This window comes from Lepisosteus platostomus, chromosome 8 (assembly GCF_059453375.1).
Source record: "Lepisosteus platostomus isolate fLepPlt1 chromosome 8, fLepPlt1.hap1, whole genome shotgun sequence".
Taxonomy (NCBI): domain Eukaryota; kingdom Metazoa; phylum Chordata; class Actinopteri; order Semionotiformes; family Lepisosteidae; genus Lepisosteus; species Lepisosteus platostomus.
The window spans coordinates 9,099,731-9,122,449 of NC_142618.1; the positions used below are offsets into that span (position 1 = coordinate 9,099,731).

General features: G+C 40.4%; 1 protein-coding gene across 1 annotated transcript; it reads right to left on the reverse strand.

Moving 5' to 3' along the window:
* Positions 1–303: 303 nt before the first annotated feature.
* On the reverse strand, positions 304–22,208 carry dnajc5b (DnaJ (Hsp40) homolog, subfamily C, member 5 beta). Its single transcript, XM_088642328.1, has 5 exons — positions 22,106–22,208; positions 17,027–17,155; positions 8,363–8,576; positions 7,123–7,297; positions 304–1,722 (listed from the first exon to the last, which is right to left on the reverse strand). Exons 2-5 carry the CDS (start codon positions 17,131–17,133, stop codon positions 1,628–1,630), a joined length of 591 nt encoding a protein of 196 aa, XP_088498454.1. The 5' UTR covers positions 17,134–17,155; positions 22,106–22,208; the 3' UTR covers positions 304–1,627.
* Between the last annotated feature and the right edge of the window lie 511 nt (positions 22,209–22,719).

Here is a 22,719-nt window from a genome sequence, read left to right on the forward strand (position 1 = left end):
CACAATGGAGTCCGATCATTACTCAATGCCCAAGCATTGGGTGTAAAAGAAACACTGGGGACACCAATGAGCTTCCCTGTCCCGGCTCTAAAATGTTCGTTACCGTTTTGTGTCATTTGCCAAGTCTGGCGATAACTGGCAGCGTCACTGTCAGTGTTGACCTGTCAGTCAGCTGAATTCTTTGCATAGGTCTACTATGAAACATTTATACCTTAGTCTACATTGATGTGCTTCTGCTTCTGTCATTTGTATGGGAATTTTATTCGAATTCTTAAAATTTAAAAAAATCGTGACTCAAAGAAGTAGTATTTATCATGTTTATTATGAATTGAAGCAACGTGAACAACAACAGAGCTCTCTGGGATTAAGAAATACTATCCAGAAATCCCAGATCCTTTATTCACATTTATATGAGAAAAATAAATATATACATGGAATAATGCTGAAAGTAAAACACCTAAGCATTGCTTCACACATTAGAGAACTATCTCCACAAATCACAGAAATGCATTTATACACTTATTTTGTGAAAAGAATGAAAGACTGATTAGCTTGTTCCTCTATAATAAATACAATTCCTGAAATTGGATAGAGAAGGATGCGTGGAAGATTTCTGGCTGACCTGACAAACACACAACATGGAAAACATCAGTTTAAGATGGAGCCTTACAGCCTGTCAAGAGCAAACAACTGTAAAATGGATTTGTACAGAGCAGAGGTTTCATGTCAAATATGTTGCTGGCCTTTGTATGAAATACAAATATAGTGAATTACATTTATAATTTAACAAGGAGTTTTTTTTACAGCCTCTACCTAGATTTTTACTGTGTAACTTTTTTCACTGTAACCTGTGAAGCAAGTTTTGATAGAATGTGGGGCAGGGTTATAGAGGGCAATATGTTTTGAGCCAAGAGTTTTAAGACTCCTCTACCCACCATAACCCTGTCTGTTAAAGTTTAGAAATTCCCTCTTCCCTGCTCTGGTGAGAAAATTAAATTTCCAGTTAGCCACAGGGTCACTAATTACTGTAGCTGGGCTCCTGTGTGATAAGGTTGAGTTAAGCTGTTATTAGCTTGCTCCAGAAAGCTCCAGAAAGGGTGAGTCGCCCTGCTGTTATTGTTCTTGAAAACCATTTCTACTCTTTAAATAAAGGGAAAGACTTGAATTGCTTTGTTGACTCCTTGGACAACCGTTGTTTGCTAGGCATGAAAAAGACTGATCTACAAAGGATTTGTGAAACTGCTGCTCTCCAGATAGGAGTCAAAAACTACTTGTTTTAATCTTTTCATTTCAGCTTCATTTAAACCCCCCTAAAAAGTGCTCGGAAAACAGATTCTTTTATATAGCCCTAACTAGAATTTCATTCATTTTTCACAAAATGTAAAAGCATGTTTTTCAGTTTGTTGGTTGAGTCACTGATACACAGACAGACCCCGGAAATGAAGTACAGAGTATCTAATTAAAATGCTATTTTCAGATCAAGCACACCTTCTATTTACAGACACAAGTCATCGGGCAGGATAGATCCTGCTTCTGCTGTGTGGTCCTGCTAAATCAACACCACTGGCCCACCGCGAAGTAAAGGACGTCTGAGCCCTTTATCCCCGTCTCTGTCTCACACTCGTTTCTAGGAGCTGGTTTGGTAACTGCGGCGCGCCTCTCCTATCAGCTGGGTCTTCTCGCTGGCACTCGTTGGCTGAAGCACAATGGGGGTGTCTCCATCTGTGAATGCAAATAAACGCTCCTGAGAGCTCGCCTCAGATGAAAGCAGACCAGAGGAATAGCTATTAGCGCAGTAATTGGAGTGTAACTACCGTAGGTATATTGCAATATCACAGTATAACAGTGGAATTGCTATAGTGTAAAGTGTATTATAGCATATCTTGTTATAATGCATGTCATAAAGATATTATAATGTAATATAATATCTGTAATAATGTAATACAGGTCCTGGGTACTGCAGCCCCACCCACCTTCTGCTTCTGCGGTTAGCATTGCAACCTTGCAGTGCTGGGGGCCTGAGTTCAATTCCAGCTCTTTCCGAAGCACTTAGGAAGGATCGGTCAGTTAAATTGTCACCTGAATATCACCTTCTGCTTAGAATGTGGAGTGTGGTCCCCACAACAGAAAGGCCGCCCTCTTTCAGGAATCTAAGGCACTCAAAATGCAAGCATTGTAACTCTCTGCTCCCGTTTGGCAAGAAGAACAGTTGAACTGCAGCAGGAATCCACAGGCTCAGCAAGGGCTGGTACCTCCATGACAGGCTAGGGAACAATACATCATTCATTACTTGGGCCTCTGTCCTCCCTCCACTGGCAGGGAGCAATGATTGATTCATCGGAAGCATCTGTTTAAATACCACAAGCTGGCAGCCGGCAATCTGTCTGCAAGAGGGCTCCACACAAGCAGAAGGGAAATTGTGGAAAATGTGTCACCAGATCATGCTGGCCCAAATGACAAGTATTTGAACCTTGCGATGTAAAATTAGCACATTTGTGCTTTGCTGAAATATGAAATGCATTCTCTCCTTAAAGAATGAGAATTACCAATGATGGATACCAAGAGTCTGGATCAGCTCTAATCAGCTCTGCTCACTGCAATAATCCTTGTACTTGCAGAGCAGAGATGAAAACTATGCATTCAGCCTATAGCTTTACAGTACAGCTCTTATGCCACGCCCTTGTTATTTCCCGCATGTCCTGTCACGGACGTCCAAAGGGACTAACCGTGGGGAGCAGGAGAGCGGAAAAAGACCCATATGCGTAGCGGCGAGACGGGAAAAAGGCCCGGGCTCATTAGTGCAAAGTGTTCAGGAATGCCGTATAGAAACCTATGCCCTCAGGGAGCGGACGTGGGGCGCCCTGGTGCTAGGCGGGTCTCAGGACATCCGAACATCAATGCTGAGAGCCAGGACAGAGTGCAAGACCCGGAAATATATAGCCCAAGGGAAAGACAGGGACAGGAAGGACAGCAGACCGGAAACTAGGGACAGGACAGAGAAGGAGCGCCCTCTGGCTGCAGAGGGCGTGACAGTCCACAGTACAAGAGAGATATAGAGACTAGAAGAAAATGAACAGGAGCCATTGCTGTACAACAACACCCTGAACATCTCAAGTGGGGTGTGTTAGTCACAGAGCAGGTGCAGTAGCTGGGAAGACTGAGAGACAGAGGGAGAAAGCATCCTCTGGGTGAAGAGAAGGAAAATTCAGTGGGAATTCTTCCTCATTTTTATAAGGGAAAAAGGTGGGAAATTGTGAAAGGGGAAATGTCGGAGGGACATTTCAGTGCCAGGCATGCTTTAGCGAATTTTTAATAATCGTTTGAAAAATACATTAAAATGCTAACAATGTCAGCTGCTGTATTACCCCACAACTCACAGCTGGCAGCCCACTGAAGCTCAGCGGATGTGAGCCTGGTCAGTACAGGGATAGGAGACCTCCAAGGAAAAACTAAGGTTGCTGCTGGAAGAGGTGTTAGTGGGGCCAGTAGGGGGTGCTCAGTCTGCAGTCTTTGTGGGTCTTAATACCCCTGTATAGTGAGGGGGACCCTTATATATTGTAAAAAGGGTGCTATCCTATGGGTGAGATGTAAAAACCAGGCCCTGAGTCTCCTTGGTCATTAGAAATCTCAGGGCATTTCTCTGTTCTCCTCCTCACTGGGAGCTGATGTGTGGTGAGCATACTGGGGCTTTAAGGCTGCATTTTCCAGGTGGGGGCTACACATTGGAGCTGGTGAAGAGGAGTCCCCACTACTGTAAAGGGCTAAAGTGGCATGTCCAGAAAAGCATTATAGAAGTGTAAGGGATTATTATTTGTTTTAATATATTTAAAACAACAATTAACAATAATATAATAATTCATAACCTTAATAACTTTATGATTAATGACTTACTTCAAGCAATTGAGAGAACCTCAGGGGAACCTTGGATAAAATGGGGTTTTATCAAGAAAGAAAGGTTTTTAGGAACTAGGAAGGTTTTTGGTAAGTCTGTAACAAATGATTAATCCCAAGGGAGTGGAGACTTGGGCTTGTGAGGACTTCTGAGTGCCTCTCAAACCTCTTCCACTGCTCTCTCAAAGCGCCCCTCCGGCCCCTCAAGCACAAGAGATGAGCAGACATGATTATCAAGATGGGTGAAGCACCTCCCTTCTGTAAAATCGATTAAAAGGACTGATCTATTTTTTCCAGCTATATCAGTGCATGTTAAGTGGATGGCATGGCATGACTTAGTTTTGCACCTAGAGAGAGGTACTTGTGTCTATCATCTCTTCCAGTACACCAACCAAAGAAAAGCAATGCATTAGGCATGTGAAATGCCACATCGAGTGAAAATTTCAAAGACCTCTTCATTTTCAGGACCCTGTCTATATACAGTTTGTACAAGAGAATAACCTGCATTTCTGGTGGGAAAAAGCTTGACTTTCTGAAGCAGTTCTTAAGGTGTCCATCTTGAATGATGTGAACGCAAACTTAAGTTGTGCCTGAAATTTGCAGAAAACTTTAGCCCGGCTCCTCCCACATAAAAAGGATTGGTTTTGTTTGTATTGTTTTCTTGAATAAAATGAACAAATAAAATGCTTTAACCTACAGTATATTGAGATCACTTTATTGGCCATATACAATATTTCTTGCATTAGGAATTTGTCTTTTGGCATACCCCAGCTTGATCTCCATGAGACACACAGGTGGGGAGAGAGAAGCTTGGGGTCAGAGCGCAGGGTCAGCCATTTATACGGCGCCCCTGGAGCAGTTGGGGCTAAGGGACTTGCTCTGGGGCCCAACAGAGTAGGATCTATCTGCCAACCGCGGGATATGAAACAGTAACCTTCCAGCCACAGGGGCAGATCCTTAGCCACAGAGCCATAATTACTATTACTAACTCTGAAATAACATACATCCGTCAATTTTCCAACTGCCACAACACAGAGGTGAGATAGCCAGAGCCTATCCCAGCAAGTAACAGGCATAAGACGGGACTCTGAAGTAACATCGTTGATGTAAACTAAAATAATTTAATTTTCATCTTAATGAGATATCCTAGCCCTATTTTAGGCAAAGCAAGGGGCATAGACGGGGAGTTACAGTGGTTCCTAGTGATGGCCATGTGATTATACTGTACATATATGTCCATACCTTAACTACCTTACATAGAGATGTTCCCAAGTCTGGTTTTCTTTTTCTTTAACTGTACAGATGCATTATAATAAAAGGTGGAAGGAACCAGATTCGTCGTATACTGTTTGTAAGGAAATGATTTAAGCCCCTCATAAGAAAAGAGAAGGGACTGTACCTGTTGGACACAGGTTGGTTTTATGGCAATGGATTTTAATATTCTTTCACAGTTATGTATTTTTCTTACATGTATTCGGTAGTTTGAGGGTTATTTTCAATATACATTCTTTATCGGGAATATCTTTGTACACACCTGTCCTGCATGTTTATCTTATGGTTTGGCAAAAAAAAGAAGATATCGGAGCGAATCTGACATATTTTAAATGTGTAACAGCATGTGAGCTTTTCTATTTTTGTGAAATGACTGAAAATAACTCACACAAAAATACATTTTGACTAATGACTCATTAGTCATCAGTGCTTGTGGAGACCCACTGCAGACAGGCAGCTAAGTGGCCCAGAAACAATATGTCACATCCTGGCATCTGGTAGAAATACCTACAGTAGCTGATATTGTTGCTAATTAACCGGGTGACTTTGTCTATAATGAAAAACACTCTTAATCTTTATCAGAGCTTTGTGACGTCAAAGTTGAATGTTTTACAGCCTTTTCTAAAATAAATTGGTAACGACCATAAAAAATTTAAAATAAAACACAGAAGTGCGATAAATGTACTAAGCTGTGATTTTATAAATTTATTATGACATCAGAAGCTGTCTGCAAAATTGTTTTTTTTTATGAAAGAGCACCTTGTGAAAGTTGTTTGGAATTATTGTCAGAATACCCCCCTGGATGGAATGTCCATCGCAGGGCACACACGGACACAGAGATGCACACCCACACTCTGGGATCAATTGTCTCAGAAGCCAAATAACCTGCCAGTTCGTCTCTGGACAGTGGGAGGAAACCCATGTGAACCCAGGGAGAACATGTGTGCTCCACATAGATAGCATCACCTTGCTCTGCAAGGCTATATAACAATGATAACCAATGCCCCACTAAGTCACCTCCCTGAGACTCAACCAAGTGACAATTATTTTGATGCTTAGAGAAACAGTGGAGCAAGAGCAAGTAAGCAGAGAGCTGTTATGTTCTTTGTTTTCACATGGGTGTTATTACTGTATTTATGAAAAGAAATACAACCTTTTGCTGGACCCCAACAGAGCATCAGATTCAAATGAAAAATAACTTCACACTGTAGTTGTTTTCACTGTGTCATTGTTCATCACTAACTCTTTTCATTCTCCTGAAAAGACTCCTCGTAAAATGTCTCCTGCACTGCAAGTAAAAAAACAGCCGTTCACGATAACTCTCCTAAAATAGCCAGCAGCTACTGTATATCACCCTGCAGCTCACAACTCAGCTCAGCAGGTGTGAGCCTGGCCAGTACCTGGATGGGAGACCTCCTGGGAAAGCTAAGGTTTCTGCTGGAAGTGGTGCTAGCAGGACCAGTAGGGGGCACTCACCCTGGGGTCTGTGTGGGTTCTAATGCCCTAGTATAGTGACGGGGACACTATACTGTAAAAAGGTGCCGTCCTTTGTAGATCCAGACTCTCTCCGAGGGCATTTCTTGAAAAGAGTAGGGGTGTTACCCTGGCATCCTGGCTAAATTTCCCCCAGCCTTTACCAATCATGGCCTCCTAATCCCTATCTCTGAACTGGCTTCATCCCTCTGCTCTCCTCCCCACTGATAACTGGTGTGTGGTGAGTGTACTGGTGCACTATGGCTGTTGCATTATCCAGATGGGGCTGCACATTGGTGGTGGAGGAGGGGAGTCCCCATTACCTGTGGAGTGTCCAGAAAAGCGCTATATAAGTGTGAGAATTATTAGTATAAAACAGCTCCCGGAAGAGCTTTTGGATGGGGATGTGTATACAGACATGACGTCCTTGGGCTTCACTGGGTCCGAAGGTCACACAGCCTGTGCGCTCTGGGGCGCGGTGCTCACCTCTCTCCATGTCCGTGCGGATCTGCTCCTCCAGGTCCTCCGGGGACACGTAGCTGTCAGGGTCCTCCTCTCCCGGGACACGGGGCTTGCACTTGCCGCAACAGCAGTTACAGCAGCAGCACAAGCAGCAGCAGAAGTAGCAGCCTGTCAGGAGGCCGCAGACGGCAAAGAGACCCTGGGCGACAGCAAGGCCGACTGCGGTTAACTGCGATTGGGGACTGGCAGGCAGCGCTCTGATCTCAAGAATGAGTCAAAGGTTTATTCCCTGCTAAAAGAGAAGAAAGGAAACACAATGTTTCGGCTGTGGAGCCTTCTTCGGGTGTAAGGGGAAACATTGTGTTGCCTTTCTTCTCTTTTCAGCATGGAACAAACCTTTAACTCGGTCCTTTGCAGCCTAGGCCTGCTGACGCAGCTCCCTACTTGATCTCAAGAATGACCGGCACTGGCTGCATCGCGGAGCCACACAGAGATCAATGAGCCTGGATTCAGCTGTCCCCGTGTGATACTCCACCTGTCTCGAGGGGCCCCAGTTCACACTGCTCCCCTGAGCTATGCCAGATCTTTTGAGAAAACCTGACCCGGTATTAAGTTTAACAGCTTTTGTGCTGCCCCTTGACAAGACAAATGGGTAGAAACATGGAACTGGCCTAACCTGGTAGGAAAATTGCATACTTTATTGGAAATAAACTCACATAGGATAGGTGAGAAACATCTTCCTTCAGATGTTTTCTCAATAACTTTTTTTTTAAGTTTGCACTTCATTTTCATCTTTAGCTTTCAAGCTCATTTGGAACTTGCTTCATTCACAATCTCACTGTAGAATTCATGTATGCCTCTTTTTGATTTTTTTTTAAGGACATATTCTCAATTGTGTATCAAATAAAGATGGATATCATCTGCCTCACTATTGGTCAAACTCATGTTGTCTTTTTGGTGATGAGTAATTCTGTGATTTGTGGATTTATTTCTACATAAGGTTGTGACAGTGTTTGAACTTAAAATGATTTTTGTTTGTGGGACATTTGGACAGGACACTTTTATGCCCCAGCCTTTGTGATTTTATTCTCTATTTTGGTGATGAATTGAACTTAAACATTACCAGTGAAAGGATCTGGAATATTGTAAGATGCATTCAGCACTATCTAGCATTCAGCACTATATCCTTTGGGTTTCCTCTAAAATACATCCTAAATGTTGTCCAGACTTTTAGAATTTCAATGATATTCCCAGGACATCTTACCTTTGCCCACCAGCTGGAAAGCATAAAATATGTGTTAACATTTTCTTCTCCGAACTGCTGTGACACATAGAGACCCAGGGAACCATACTTGTCGTAAATGTTCTTCTTTGTGGTGTCACTCAATATAGAGTGGGCATTGTTTATTTCCTTGAATTTGTCCGTAGCATCAGGATTCTCCGGATTCTTGTCTGGATGGTACTTCAGAGCTAGTTTTCTGAAAGAAAGAGAACACTGGCATCTCACCATGTGTGCTAATCTAATCACTGAAAAGCATATTCACTGCTTAGTTTAATGAGCTCATTTTGCAGCTTATGTCACAGAGTGGCAAAAGTGAGTACAGGGCAGTGGCTTGGGGGCTAGACTGACTTTAAGTAGGCATTTAATGGCCAGAGATTCTGTCATGATCTGATGTGTCCTTTTCTTCTGCTTCCCGCATTTAATTAAGGTCTCCAAGCCTTCCTGGTGAAAACAGTAGGGCAGCTGGCAATCAACAAAGACTGAAGGACACACTGTTCGTTTAGACACACTTTAATTACCACACAATCAGTGGTACTGCAGCCTTATCTCTCTGCAACGCAGAACCATTGTAACTCTAGCCATTGTCCCGTACGGACTCCTCCTAAAACTTCCCCTGCACTGCAAGTTAAAAAACAGCCATTGATAATGACTGTCCTAAAATAGCCAGCAGCTATATCACCCTGCAGCCCACTGAAGCCAAGTAGGTGTGAGCCTGGTCAGTACCTGGTTGGGAGACCTCCTGGGAAAACCTAAGGTTGCTGCTGGAAGAGGTGTTAGTGGGGCCAGCAGGGGGTGCTCACCCTGCAGTCGGTGTGGGTCCTAATGCCCCAGTATAGGGACGAGGACACTATTCTGTATAAAAAGGCGTCGTCCTTCGGATGAGACGTTAAGCTGAGTCCTGACTCTCTGTAGTCATTTAAAATTCCAAGGTGTTTCTTGAAAAGAGTAGGAGTGTTACCTCAGTGTCCTGGCCACATTTCCCCCAGCCTTTACCAATCATGGCCTCCTAATCCCCATCTCTGAACAAGCTTCATCGCTCTGTTCTGCTCCCCGCTGAGAGCTGGTGAGTGATGAGAGTACTGGCGCACTGTGGCTGCCGTCACATCATCCATGTGGGGCTACACACAGGTGGTGGTGGAGGGGAGTCCCCATTACCTGTAAAGCGCTTTGAGTGGAGTGTCCAGAAAAGAGCTACAGAAGTGTGAGCAATTATTATAATTATAAGAGCCCAGCTGAGCAAACGCCACCAGAGTACAGCAAAATAGTGAGAAAAGGAGCTTCTTAACCCCGTCCCATTCCCTCCCCAGTGTAAAACAGGGTGTGGGGAGAGAAGTGTGCTCTCCCCCGAACGAGGAGGAGCCACTAGTGTCTGACCACAGAGGGAGTCATGTTACAATGAAGCAGCGTAAAAGCCAGTGAGAGAATAGAATTTAATGCTCCAGCCACCTACAGTATATGTCAATATTTTATATTTTATGTCTTTGTTGTAAATGTCTGTAATATGTCTGTAGATTTTATTTTACTTCTATTTTTTGTTTTGTTCCATGTTAATTTTATTATTTTTATTTGCTTTGGCAACACTGATTGTACCCATCGGTCATGCTAATAAAGCACCTTGAATTGAATTGAATTGAATTGAATTGAATGGAGAAGCGTTGCCATGACCTCCAAGCAAACTAAATGCAAAGCGGCTCAGCAAGTTTCCGTTCACTGTTTAACAGAGGTGCAATCCCTCTCTCAGTGAGAGGAGAAGTGGAAGCACCCTGAAGCCCACGTCATGCCATAGACATAGAGATGTAGGTCCTGAGGCTGGGAGGCTCAGGTGAAACTTCAACCATTGCAAGACCAGGAAAAGTCTACCAGGCTGTTGGAGCTTTAACCCATTTTAAGTCATTTAAGACAAATACCACACACCGTGCAATTTGTGACCCACAACGTGCAACACAGCCAACATCCAATTTGTGCCGAAGATGAACAGCTCTAAGTGATGTGGCTTCATCATGATGACAACAACCTGGAGAAATGGCTCCATTAATTGTCTGTAGATACATCTATTTATATGGCTGATGTCTTTATAAAAAGCGACTTACATTTACACCTCTTTAAACAGCTGTGTATTTTACTGGCGAAGTACCTTGCTCAAGGGTACAACGGTAGTGTCTCACCTAGGATTTCAACTCTTGACCTTCTTATAACAAGTACAGAACCATAACTACTGCTCCACAGTGCTGCCTCATCTTATCCAATTAATTACGTCAATTAAGCAAATAAGTTCAGAGCTAGAATGAGGATGCTGAGGATGCTAGAGGCCTAGCAGAGCACTTATCATCCTGGATAACTAGAGATGCCCATCCCTGCTGTAACTTAGTAAATAATACAATGGCTTCATTTCTGCACATTAACTAGGAAACTATTACTGATCAAATACCCAAGCTTTTGCAGATATGTCTTTTGATCTGACCAAAAATCACCAGTCCTGCATTTGCTAAAGTAAAAAGAACTATGTCAGTTGGTGGTGTTTTATTTATTTATAAGCAGGCAAAAGCTCCCACCCTCACTCCCACAGCCCACTGGCCCACCTGTGGAGCCCTGGCTACTCACAGTGGGCTTGCACACACTGGCTGGGGGGCAGCCTAAAGGGGGTCAATGAACTAAGGTGGAGGAAATAAACAACCCGAAGGCAGCTAGCATGAATTTAACAATACTATCAGCCCCCTTCCCAGCAGCCCCTGGCACAGAAGCTGCATAATTAATGTCTTATCACTGCCTGCAGTACAACCCCAGGCAGATATGCACCACAGTACTTAAGTAAGGGGCTTATGAAGTCCTTAAGATCCTGCGATTAACTTAGATCTCCAGGCATACAAATCTACTGTGGAAACTAGTAACAAGTACACTGTTATCAACAGAAATCACTTTATGGCTTTATTTGCACCGTCTGTTGAACAATTAGTTAAATGGCAAATTAATGCATTTGGAAAGCCTTAGAGATATTATCCTTACAATTTTTAACAAAGGTGTAATCCCTCATTTAGGCTAGCGAGTCAATTGACACATTCTCACTTACAATGATGACCTTAAGATCCATTTATACAGCAGGGCATTTAATGGAGCAAACAATGGGGACAACAGGGGACAGCAGTAGCATCCTGCCTAGGAACTGAACCTGTCTGTACCCACAGTCTATTGCAGCTGTTACAGTATGTGCCCTGGCCAGGATACAGACACTGGGGCTGGGCAGATTGTCACAAGTACAAGATGGCAGAGAGGATGTAAATAGGAATATAGATGAACACCCCACAATATCTTTTCCAGAAAACAATAACTTTTTAATCCGACAGGCAATGTAAAAAATCAATACGCAATAGGTCAGTCTCTATCTGTTTCATTTGATTTTTTCTTGGGTGGTAGGGAAGCACCAAAGGGATATGGTTGTGAGGCCGGGAGTTCCTGATTGAGTTGATTATCTGAGGGTTTCCCTACCTCCTTCCTTTCCTCCCACCCTAACACACTATCCCCAGGACCATTAACGACATTAACAAAAACTTTCCCATCTTACAGGATGATCTGTCCATCCATCCTTTTTTCTAACCACCCCATCATCTCATATCCCCAATCACCTAATCTGTGTAACCTTCTTGTTCCCAGCTCCCTTGACCGCCCTCAGCAATCATCCACACCAGGCACTTTCCCCTGCAACAGAGCTCGCTGCACCAGCTGCAAATATATATATCCAACACCACGTTCATTCAAGGTCCCTCAGGACAATTCCAGATCACTCAGATGACATCTTGTACCTCCACCAACATTTTTTACTGTATCTCTTGCAGAAAACGCCCAGCAGGAAGGAGACTCTTAGACTCCTTCGGAGAACATATCAGGGCTGGGAGGACCAGAGATTTCTCCAAGCCCACAGTTTCTCATTTCACCTCTAACAGTCATGATCACACTGATCTCTCCGTCTGCGTTCTCAAACAAGGGTTTCTTAACTCCTATAGCAGAAAGACATCTGAACCCCAAATTATCCTGAAACTAGGATCACACCTTCCCCCTTCTCTCAACTACTGACTCATTTCTTTCTAATCCTCTCTCTTCATTTAGACAGTAGGTTTGGTTTCACACCTCTCCTCACCTCTCTCGACTTCGCACCGCCTGAGTGCCCACTCTGCCTCCCCCCTGCTCCCGCCTCCTCTCCACTCCCGGCTTTTGTTCTCCTATACTTTATGAGCTGCTGACTTTCCTCTCCTCTCTTTCTCACAGCCGAAGAAGGCTCCAGAGCCAAAGCTTTGTGTTTCTTTCCTTCTCTTTTCAGCATGGAATAAACCTTTACTTGTTCGCTTCTGAAAATATACCCCATATATTTTCCATTACTGGAAGATAATGCCCAGTACTGTTATTGCTTATTCCAAGAACTCTACACAAGTTATTTAAACAGGCCTACCTTTCCTATATCCATGCTGGCTCCTCTAGGAAAACAATAAGAGGTAAACGGTACTAAAAACTTTTAGCATGCACTGCCTGGTTTGGTTTGAAGGAACAAAATGTGATAAAGATAAATATAATCCTGTGTTATCTTTAATAACCCTCTCAGTTATACCAACAAAAAGAGACACAAATCAAGTATCTAGATGTGTACAGGTACGGTAAAAAAAAAAACTGCAGCAGTTTCAATTGACTGCAAACCAGTGTAAGACATCTGGGACCCATTAGCATTGTTCTGACACCCATCTGTACCATTCCTTGGACATTAGTTTAACAAATTAAGAAAAAAGATATGGGAAAGACAAAAACAATGTACTGAGCTTGGTTAGACATGTAGATGTGACAGATGTTCCAGGAGAACCAAAATGCAAAATAACCATCTCTCTCATCTCAATAAATTTGAACTTTAGAACTACTAATGATGAGAATGCAGAGTTGTTGCTCAGTGGGATTAGGGGTTACAAATGTTCTTCGTTTACAGAAAGCATTAAATCAACATAACTGCTTAATATAATTTGTTTTCTGTTGTGGTACTTGAGAAAAATAATAATTGCTCTTCAACGTTTTATTACATTGTGTGTACAGTTGCATATTAATTTCGAATTAAAGTAATAAACTTCACAAAGATGTAATTACTGCAATGATGAAATATTCATTAGCAATTAACAGATCACCGGGAAGAGCTTTTTTAAATGCAAACCATTTTAAATAGCCGTTTGAAAGAACATTAATGAGAAGAGTTTTTTAAAACTGATGTGTACGTTTTGTAGCAATGAATCAAGGACAAAGGAGTTTTACTTATTTCATTTTCTTCCAGTGTGATTTTTCATATTCTGGGAAGTAGTTCATAACTAAAAGTTAGGAAAATGAAAATGAGAGATTTTGAATCCAGTTCCTGTCTAGAAGGACATAGGTGCATATCCATTTTAAAGTTTGTTACTTGTTTTCATGTGTTTTACATATGCAAGTAAATTATTTTTTTATTTCGCTGCACAGTTTTATAGAAACTACAGTGGGAGCTGCATCAACATGTAACATGCAGCAAAGAAACATGTAGAGGTTAATTTCATGCTGAAATTTAAAAATAAAAAATGTTTAGACAGTGGAAGCTGCCTGTGGTGTGTGGTTAACAAAACTAATCATGAGTGAAATACATCAGGTGCTTCTGAGTACAGTCATTATGTCCGATTCTCTTTAAAAACGTAAAAAAAAGAAACAAAAATAAAAATCTCAAACTGAAATCACAAAGAAATAATTCAACTCTTTCATCTTCTTTTCTTACAAGTTACTGAAGTTAATTCCTGGTGTAACCTGCAATATCCATTGAACAGTACAACATCTACACTGTAGAAAGTTTGGAATATTCTCAAATTTGGCTCAAACTATCAGCTCTTCAACTCCAGATTAAAGAATCTTCTGGAGTCGGTAAATGCCTGTAGTGACAGAAGAAGAGTCTGTTTTATGTTATTTCCTCTGAGCGGAAATGCATTTTTCATGCTTCCTCTAGGACTGCTCCCAAACAGCAGCCAGTATGATACTTTATTAATAAAAAATAGTATTTTTAGGACTAAAACCTTAAAAGAAAGAACACCATCTGTTCTGTTTCATTAATATTTTAAAGTCATGGGTCCATCCATCCGTTTTCTAAACCGCTTTGTCCAGTACAGGGTTTGGGAGAGCCGGAGCCTATCCCAGCAAGCAACTGGCACAAGGCAGGATACACCCTTGGCAGGATGCCAGTTCATCGCAGGGCACACACAGACACAAACACACATACTCACTCCAGGGCCAGTGTTCCCAGAAATCAATTAGCCTATCAGAAGTTTGGACTGTGGGAGGATACTGGTGCTCCTGGAGGAAACCCACAGAAACAGGGAAACCAGACAAAATTCCATACAGATACAGTAGCTCCCAAGGTCTGGAACTGAACTCATGGTGTCATTTTAATGAATGCATTTCTTTCTAATTGCAATAGTGATTCTAAAAGGTCTAATCTTACATGTTTACAGAGAGAACAGCTCCATTTTCTAGTTTGGGTCTATTTTGTCAAAATCAAGAATTGAGAAGGAGGTTTGAATTTATTTATTGATTTCCAGAGGATGGTTACCTTGGCATAATTTAAAAAAAAGCTGCCGTAATTTGTGAACAAACTAATAACATTGAATCATTTCCTATGTTGCCTGAATAATCAATAAAATAATTGAGCTGATTCTACTTTTAGATTTATAATAAAGCAGTAAAACAGTGGCTACAGTTGGCAGTTAATCTATAAACTACATTAATAAAGCAATAAAATGGAGAAAGAAAGATAGAAATCAAGGTATTAAGCAAACAAAAACTTGAAAATTGAGAACTGGTGAGAGTAGCTGCAGACAGACATGCTCTGCATTTCCCCTCAACCGGAAACAGATTTACAGTACATTGTTACTCATTTAATAAACACTACTGTCCTGGAAAGCAAATATAAGGGGAGAAGGAGGTAGGGACAAAAGATGTCAAAACCTACTCTACCATTTCCATATACTGCACCTCTGACGATTTCAGTTTACCCAGTTACACATTTTCACCCAGTTTCATTTCGGAATTCGTCCCTCCACCTCATTCCCAATCTTCACTCTTGCAGCAGCTCCCTGCTTCATTCCTCACAAAGCACCCTCATTGTTACGATCAGATCATCATTCTCTTAGCCAGGCAAGATAAGCCCATAATGCAAACCAATTGAATTATGCCTCTACACCACCTTAATCAGGGTTTGTCCAAACTATTGAAATAATATTTGCTCTTTTCACAAAGATCAAGAATTATGTCATAAAATTGCAATAAAAAGACCTTTATAATGGGTGCAAGCATGTCAATTTTCAAGCAGATTGCAAGCAAGTTGCAAGGTAAGCATAGAGAGTATGTAAAAAAACATTGCCTTGACTACTAGTTTTCTATTGAACTAAATGATTACCAGAAATAACACACTGCATGGGGTTTGTATGTTCTCCCTGTGTTCATGTGTGCTCTGGTTTTCTCTCACAGCCCAGAGGCATACTAGCAGGTTAATTGCCTTCTAGGAAAACTGGGCGTGGTGTGAGTGTGTGCGTATTTGTGTCTGTGAGTGACTCCTGTGATGGACTGGTCCAGGTTATATCCTGCCTTGTGTCCATTGTCTGCTGGGATAGGGCCCAGCACCCCTTCAACACTGAATTGGATGAAGTGGTAAGAAAATGGATGGATGGAAGAGTTAGAAGAAATAACGTGTTAAGATATATACTTAAAAGCATCAAATTTTAGTCAATGGCTGCTAAAATTGTACAAAAACAACTAGTAGTACTAAGAACTGTAAGCAGTGCTAGTTGGCACAATATAAAGAAATGCTGTCACTATGGAATCATTCCAGAGAGGAGACATCAGATACAGTCACATACCATCTTAAAGAGATGTCCTTCACTGACTGGCTAAAAGAACTGGCTTCTCAAACAGAGAAGATAAAGATGGGACCTGATTCAAGTAATCGAAATCCTAAAAGGCAACCCAGTGGTCTTCTTCATAATCAAACTTGATAGACTAAACACAGGTCAGAAGAGCAAACTACTGAATGTGAAATTGCATTACATCCAGAAACAGGAGCTGCATTTATACACAAAGGGTTGGCAGAGTTTGAAGCAAGCTACCAAGCTGTGTTGTTGAAGCCAAAACCCAGATTTCTTTCAAGAAATGGTTGGATGTGATCCTGAGATCAATTAGCCATTAGCCATTATCTCTAAGTCTGCTTAGATTAGATGGGCCGAATTGATATGTGCTTATTTATAACTTATTTCAACTTAAATTGTTAAATAAACACATTTTAAATTTATTTGGAATTTTAAACAATTTTTTAAGAAACCAGAGGGTCAAACCAAGCAGCTCCCAAGAACACTGAAGGAGAACAAATTCTGCACTGAAGCTTTTTCAAATAAGGCTGGAGGTCATTATGAGCATTTATTTAGTATTTTTTGGTGATGTCTACGTTATGTCTAGCTAGCCTGAACAGAAGGAGGATGTTCTGTATAACTTTGTATAACTGTATAACAGATTAATATTAAAAATCTAAGAAAGGAAAGCATTCACTGTAAGACATCTGTTGTCTCTAACAAGGTGAAGAAGCTGCCAGGTCAGTTTTGTGTTTGGGCTACAAACCTGTAGGATTTCTTTATATCTTCATGGGTACAGCCTTTTTCCAGACCAAGGACTTGATAGAGAGCCTCTCCTGAGGTGGACAGGGAGCGTTGTCTTTGCTCAGCCATGTCATACAATCATTACCTAAAACTGATGAGAGAAAAACAACAAATAGTATCTTTCTTCATAAGATCTGATTGATAGGAAGAAAGCCTGTGCTACCCTTTTATTGGAATAAAATTCTGAAATGTGGATGTCCCCGGTCGAAAGATGTTCTAACAAACAAGGAAAATTTGCCATTATCTTCATCATTATTGCATTTTGCAGCAGAGAAGCTACTGACAGCAGTGAATCCATTATAAAACCAATAAATGTTATCAAATCAACCTTGAATTCTGACTCAGTAGTAATTGATTCATTGCGGTGACCTTTTATCTACTGTTTATATGAGATACTGTCACATGAAAATAATATTTGTTTATTACATTTATTTACTTTTTACATTTGTGCTGTGCAGCTTGTACATTTCCATTCACTCATTCCTGGACTACTCTAGAATTTGAAATTAGTATGAACTGTACACATATCTCAGCTATTTGCCAATTTAACAGTATGAATGAGTTTGGCGTACATAAGTGACATAACAGAATGTGATCTACCCCTCCCCCAAATGGAAGTCAAGGTTTATGTCCTCCTCGGATGGATCTACCCTTAAATATCTGGAATTATCTTGGAAAGTATACACAGTACAGGCCTGGTTAGGATCTTGAATTAAAGAGAACCCCCTAGACATCCTGCCTAAACCTTCAGATTTATTATGTCTTACTCAGTATACACACTAGAAAGAAATATCCAGAACAAAAACACAAATTGTATTGTCTTTATGGTAAAGTCAGTTTCTCAAGTTATGACACACCTAGAATGTACATTTATTTTCTAGGTCAACTCTAAAATGTCAACTACCTTGGATATAATTTCCAAAGTGATTCCACAAGAAAAATCTGCATTATTTTCATGAAGACAGGACCTGAAATGGTCTCCTTAGCCTTCCAAAAATGTAAATTAAATAATACAAATAATGAAAAAAATCAATGGAATCAAATATGCCACTTTAACTGTTTTATTTTACTATTTCTGCTTTTAAATAAAAGTATTTTTACACTTTGTGGTATTTACACTTATACCATTTATAAGTTATACAGTACTTATGGGAAACTGTTTTAATAAAAAACTAGGTATACATGCTATAATAATAATAATAATAATAATAATAATAATAATAATAATAATAATAATTGTTTACACTTATATAGCGCTTTTCTGGACACTCCACTCAAAGCGCTTTACAGGTAATGGGGACTCCCCTCCACCAGCATGATGCAATGGCAGCCATAGTGCGCCAGAACGCTCACTACACATCAGCTATCAGTGGGGGAGGAGAGCAGAGTAATGAACCCAATTCATAGATGGGGATTATTAGGAGACCATGATTAGGAGGTCGGGGTTACACCACTATTCTTTTTGAGAAATGCCCCAGGATTTTTAATGACCAAAGAGAGTCAGGACCTCGTTACCTCATCCAAAGGACAGCACCATTATTTTACAATATAGTGTCCCCGTCACTATAGTGGGGCATTAGTCCATATGGACCACAGGGTGAGCGCCTCCTGCCGGCCCCACTAACACCTCTTCCAGCAGCAGCCTTAGTTTTTCCCAGGAGGTCTCCCATCCAGGTACTGACCAGGCTCACACCTGCTGAGCTTCAGTGGGCTGCCAGTTGAGAGTTGCAGGGTGATTTTTTCTAATTTTAGATTAACCTTTTCTTTAGCCTGTTGTTTTAAACATACTGTATAGGGGAGCTTCAGTGGCTATCTTTGTTGCCAAATGCATTGTTTTTATAAACGTGCCAATTTCTAGAGTAAAATTAAATCCCTTTTTTCAAAGTAAGGAAAAACATTCTTTATGTACTTTAGCGAATGTTTGCTTTTCCACTTCCATTGTGCTGGAAAATTGATAAACTATCTATATACTTTGGTGCTTTTCCACACTGAAAGGCGAGATGAATATTCCTTTGCAGATCTATCTAGTTACAAAACATGGTTCTGAAAAGCTTAGGTTGTCTAGTGTTTTGTGATAAGTAGTCAGCGTTGTTGTGTTTTGATTTTGCTGGTAAACATACAGTATATATTATTCACCTGTTGTGAAGTTTATGTCTAAAGAGCTGTTGTCAGCATTACACTATTAATTTATTTATTACAAAATAGTTTCACTCTCCAGGAGTCAGTACTCCCAGAACTGTTTCATATCTGACTTGACTTCAATTATTTCATCATCTGCATTTAAAGCATTGGGGTTAACACTGCTACTACTACAAAAAGTACCATGGGGTCTTTCATGACCAAGTAGTCAGTCCTGACCAACTCCTGCCTTATTCAGCTTCTGAGATCTAATGAGATCAGTCGGCAAGGTAATAATACTGGAATAAAGGTGCACTAAAACTAAGTTCCTAAGTAAAAATTCCCCATTAAATTTAAGAAGAGAAACAAAGTCTGTTAAGGCTGTTACTTTCCACCACTGCTATAAAATATTTGTTACTAGTGGCTTTGTTTAGTAGTTTGCATCTACATCTGTTACGGTGCTCTTTATGTCTATTGTCACAGATTTAAAGTGGAAAAAAATAAATCTCCTAGAGTTATAGATCCCGAACGGCAGAATAATGCTCAGTCTTTGTTAGAGGTCAAAATCTATACAGTGTATCTAACGATTTAATAGCTGAAAAAATGTAAACAATAAAAAAGTGTTACCATTCAAATTAGTTGTTATTATGAGATTTATTACAATGTTATTGTTGTAATCCATACAATTAAGTAAATTACACACTGAAAATTAATTATAAAGAAAAAAATGTATTGAAACTTCACACAAAAAAAGGCATGATGGCCAAAATGTTGTGTTTTTCTTTTACTTTTCAGTGGGGAATCAACTTGTTTCTTCCTTCACAGCTTGCATGCTGATGTAACGCTCCACTGTAACTCAAATGTTATATTTAAGCAAATGGCCCCGTGATGGAAAATTGACAAACACTGGCAAAACAGTGACAAACACTGTTTTAATCTTCAGCTTTAAGTGCTGATCCTGTTATCCTGTTTTACAGTCTTAAGAATATTAAAATTATAGCATAGAATATTACTGTACACGATAGCAAGGCTGTATACCATAAAATAGTAGCATCTTTCATTAATTAGAACCACTGGTGTTTATCATCATGCAGATGAAGGTTAGCTACAGTATTTGTTGTCTAATATGCCAGTACAGCAGGGAGTGAAATACTGTGAAGTACAAAATGATATCAATCCATCAGTTATTGGAAAGCTGCTTTTCAAGGTGACGGTCATGACAGTCAAGATCTACAGTATCCTGGAAGCACAGAGCACAAGTTGGAACTGAGAGCATATGACTACTCTTGCACTGGAGAGGTTTTTAGTCCACTTTAGTTTCACCAAGTGAAAGAGACAATTTAGGACAGCCAATCGAAGCTACCCAGCATGCCTTTGGGAGGTGAAAACCCACACAAATATGGAAAAAACACATAAACTCCACCAGGAGGGAGTTGCATCTGTTAATAAATTTAAGATAGCCACTTCTTCACGTGTAAAAGTAATTTTTCTAAAATAAAATGTCTCAAATTTGTTTCTTCCTTTCCCTTAATAGTGGAATCTCTTTCAACAGTTTTTCATTTTGATAGTTTAATTTCACCCTCGCCCTTTTTGAAGGTTGTCATTAGTGGACACTTAATAAAATCCAGTTTAAATTAAAGGTACTGTACCTAAAACCTGCAACACAATCAGAAGAGCATGGTAATGGGGTTACCTGTTATAGTATTTTACCCACATATGAACAGACACCCTCAAACTATGAGACGAGGATGAATTAATCCTGGAAAAAATACTGAGATCTGCTATAACGTACCAGAGATAACATAAACAGAGTACAACATTTCCGAAGAAGGAAAAAACAGAAAAACGTTCACTGTTATTTCAAGACAGTCGGATTCTGTATTCCTCTAGTGTTCACTAAGAAACATTATCTCTTGAGGTTTTCCATTCATTATTGATAGGGCTGTGGTCAAGAAAAACCAAATATTTTAAGGCACAATCCTCTCGAATGAATATTAAATCCAATGCATATTCTAGGCAGGGGCTAATTACCTCTGAGGGTATGTGTCTAACTAAAGTCCTCCAACTGATTCACAGTGATGATTCATATTAATTTTATAATTGCCTTTGTGAGAACAATACTGCCTTTGGGGATTGCATTTGCATACATGGGCTCTACACATTTTATATGTTGTTTAACCACTTGCTGTTATTTGTTATTCAGCACACAATGTTTTTTTTTGCTACATCCCAACCAGAGCTCAAATGTTTTCTCAAAGCTGATGAATAATTATAGCTGCAACAGTCTGCAACTCACAGAGGAAACTTATTCGGAATGTGCATAAATGAAGCATGACTGCTTGAGAAGAGTATTAGGAAATCTGAAAAATGCAGTGTTATACATGTTTTTGATCAAAATGTCATTCATCTCTGATGTTACATCTGATGTAGCTATAACATCAGAATATGAACAAACAAATATATTTTCCTACAGTATGTGCTTTTTCTCTGTGCTCACACATGACAGTTTGTAATACAGTGGTTTAACAGTTTGATACTCCTTCTGTTTCAAGTTTCTAAGAGCAATGCCAGTCAATATCACAGACCTTCTTGTACAGTATATATGTAATATCATGCAAATTAACCAGGCCTATCTAAGGATATAAAGGTTTGTTTCGTACTTTTATCACACATTTGCTTTTTCCAATAAAACCAGCTTTGTAATTGCTAACATTTAGCCAAAAAAAACCTAGTGCACATACAGTTTGGACCTGAAGTAAATATAATAAGTGCAAAGCTCCAATAAACACTAAGCCCAATTTCCCACAATGCAAAACTGAAAATAGTTAGACGTACAGCACTGAAAAGCAAGACTAGTTAGAACCCGCATTCTGAAATGTGCACTCGATGCCTGAATGATGTCTGAACATAATTTTTTCCTTACCTGTTCCACAGTTAAAGTCCCCCGTTCTGAGCACACTACAATCCAAGGTAGATAGGTCAATAGAATCAGGTTGCTCGTCTTTGTCTCAGCAGGCTAGTGGCTGGGAAAAATAAAACATTCATTGAGTCCTGGGCTCATATTTCCGAGGCAACCGATAGCGCAGAAATAGCGAGCACCTACAGTTTCGATCAGGTTTCAAGCCTATGGTTATGGTGACCACGAAGTTCCACTTAGGGCAGGTTGTTCAAGGAGGTAACGTTCCTTCATCAGGAAGCCCACTGCAGCCAAGCGTCTGTCAGAAAACACAACTCCAGCCTCTCTGAGCCATTCATGATGAGCTGAACTGCTGGAAACAAAGGCCTCACTTAATGAACTGACAGTGGGCCAAACCCAAGTGATGAAGTCAAGAGGTTAAAGCAGAAGACAGGGAACTGCAACTCCACGAAAGCAGCACAGGCCCAAAAACACTGTTTATTGATTAGACCTGTGCAGGGTCAGACAGAAAGGGTCTGTATATCAATAAATTAGTTAATCCGTTTGAAAAAGCAATATATCAGTAAATTTGTGATTTGCCTTTTTTTAGAAAGTGTCTTAACAACTATAGAAAGTGGTTG

Coding starts and splice junctions, on each gene's coding strand:
- dnajc5b (XM_088642328.1), bottom strand. CDS start 17,133: ATGGCTGAGCAAAGACAACGCTCCCTGTCCACCTCAGGAGAGGCTCTC. Junction 7,298..8,362: donor TTTCCAGCTGGTGGGCAAAG/GTAAGATGTCCT, acceptor GCTGTCGCCCAG/GGTCTCTTTGCCGTCTGCGG. Junction 1,723..7,122: donor CCGCACGGACATGGAGAGAG/GTGAGCACCGCG, acceptor TTGCATTCACAG/ATGGAGACACCCCCATTGTG.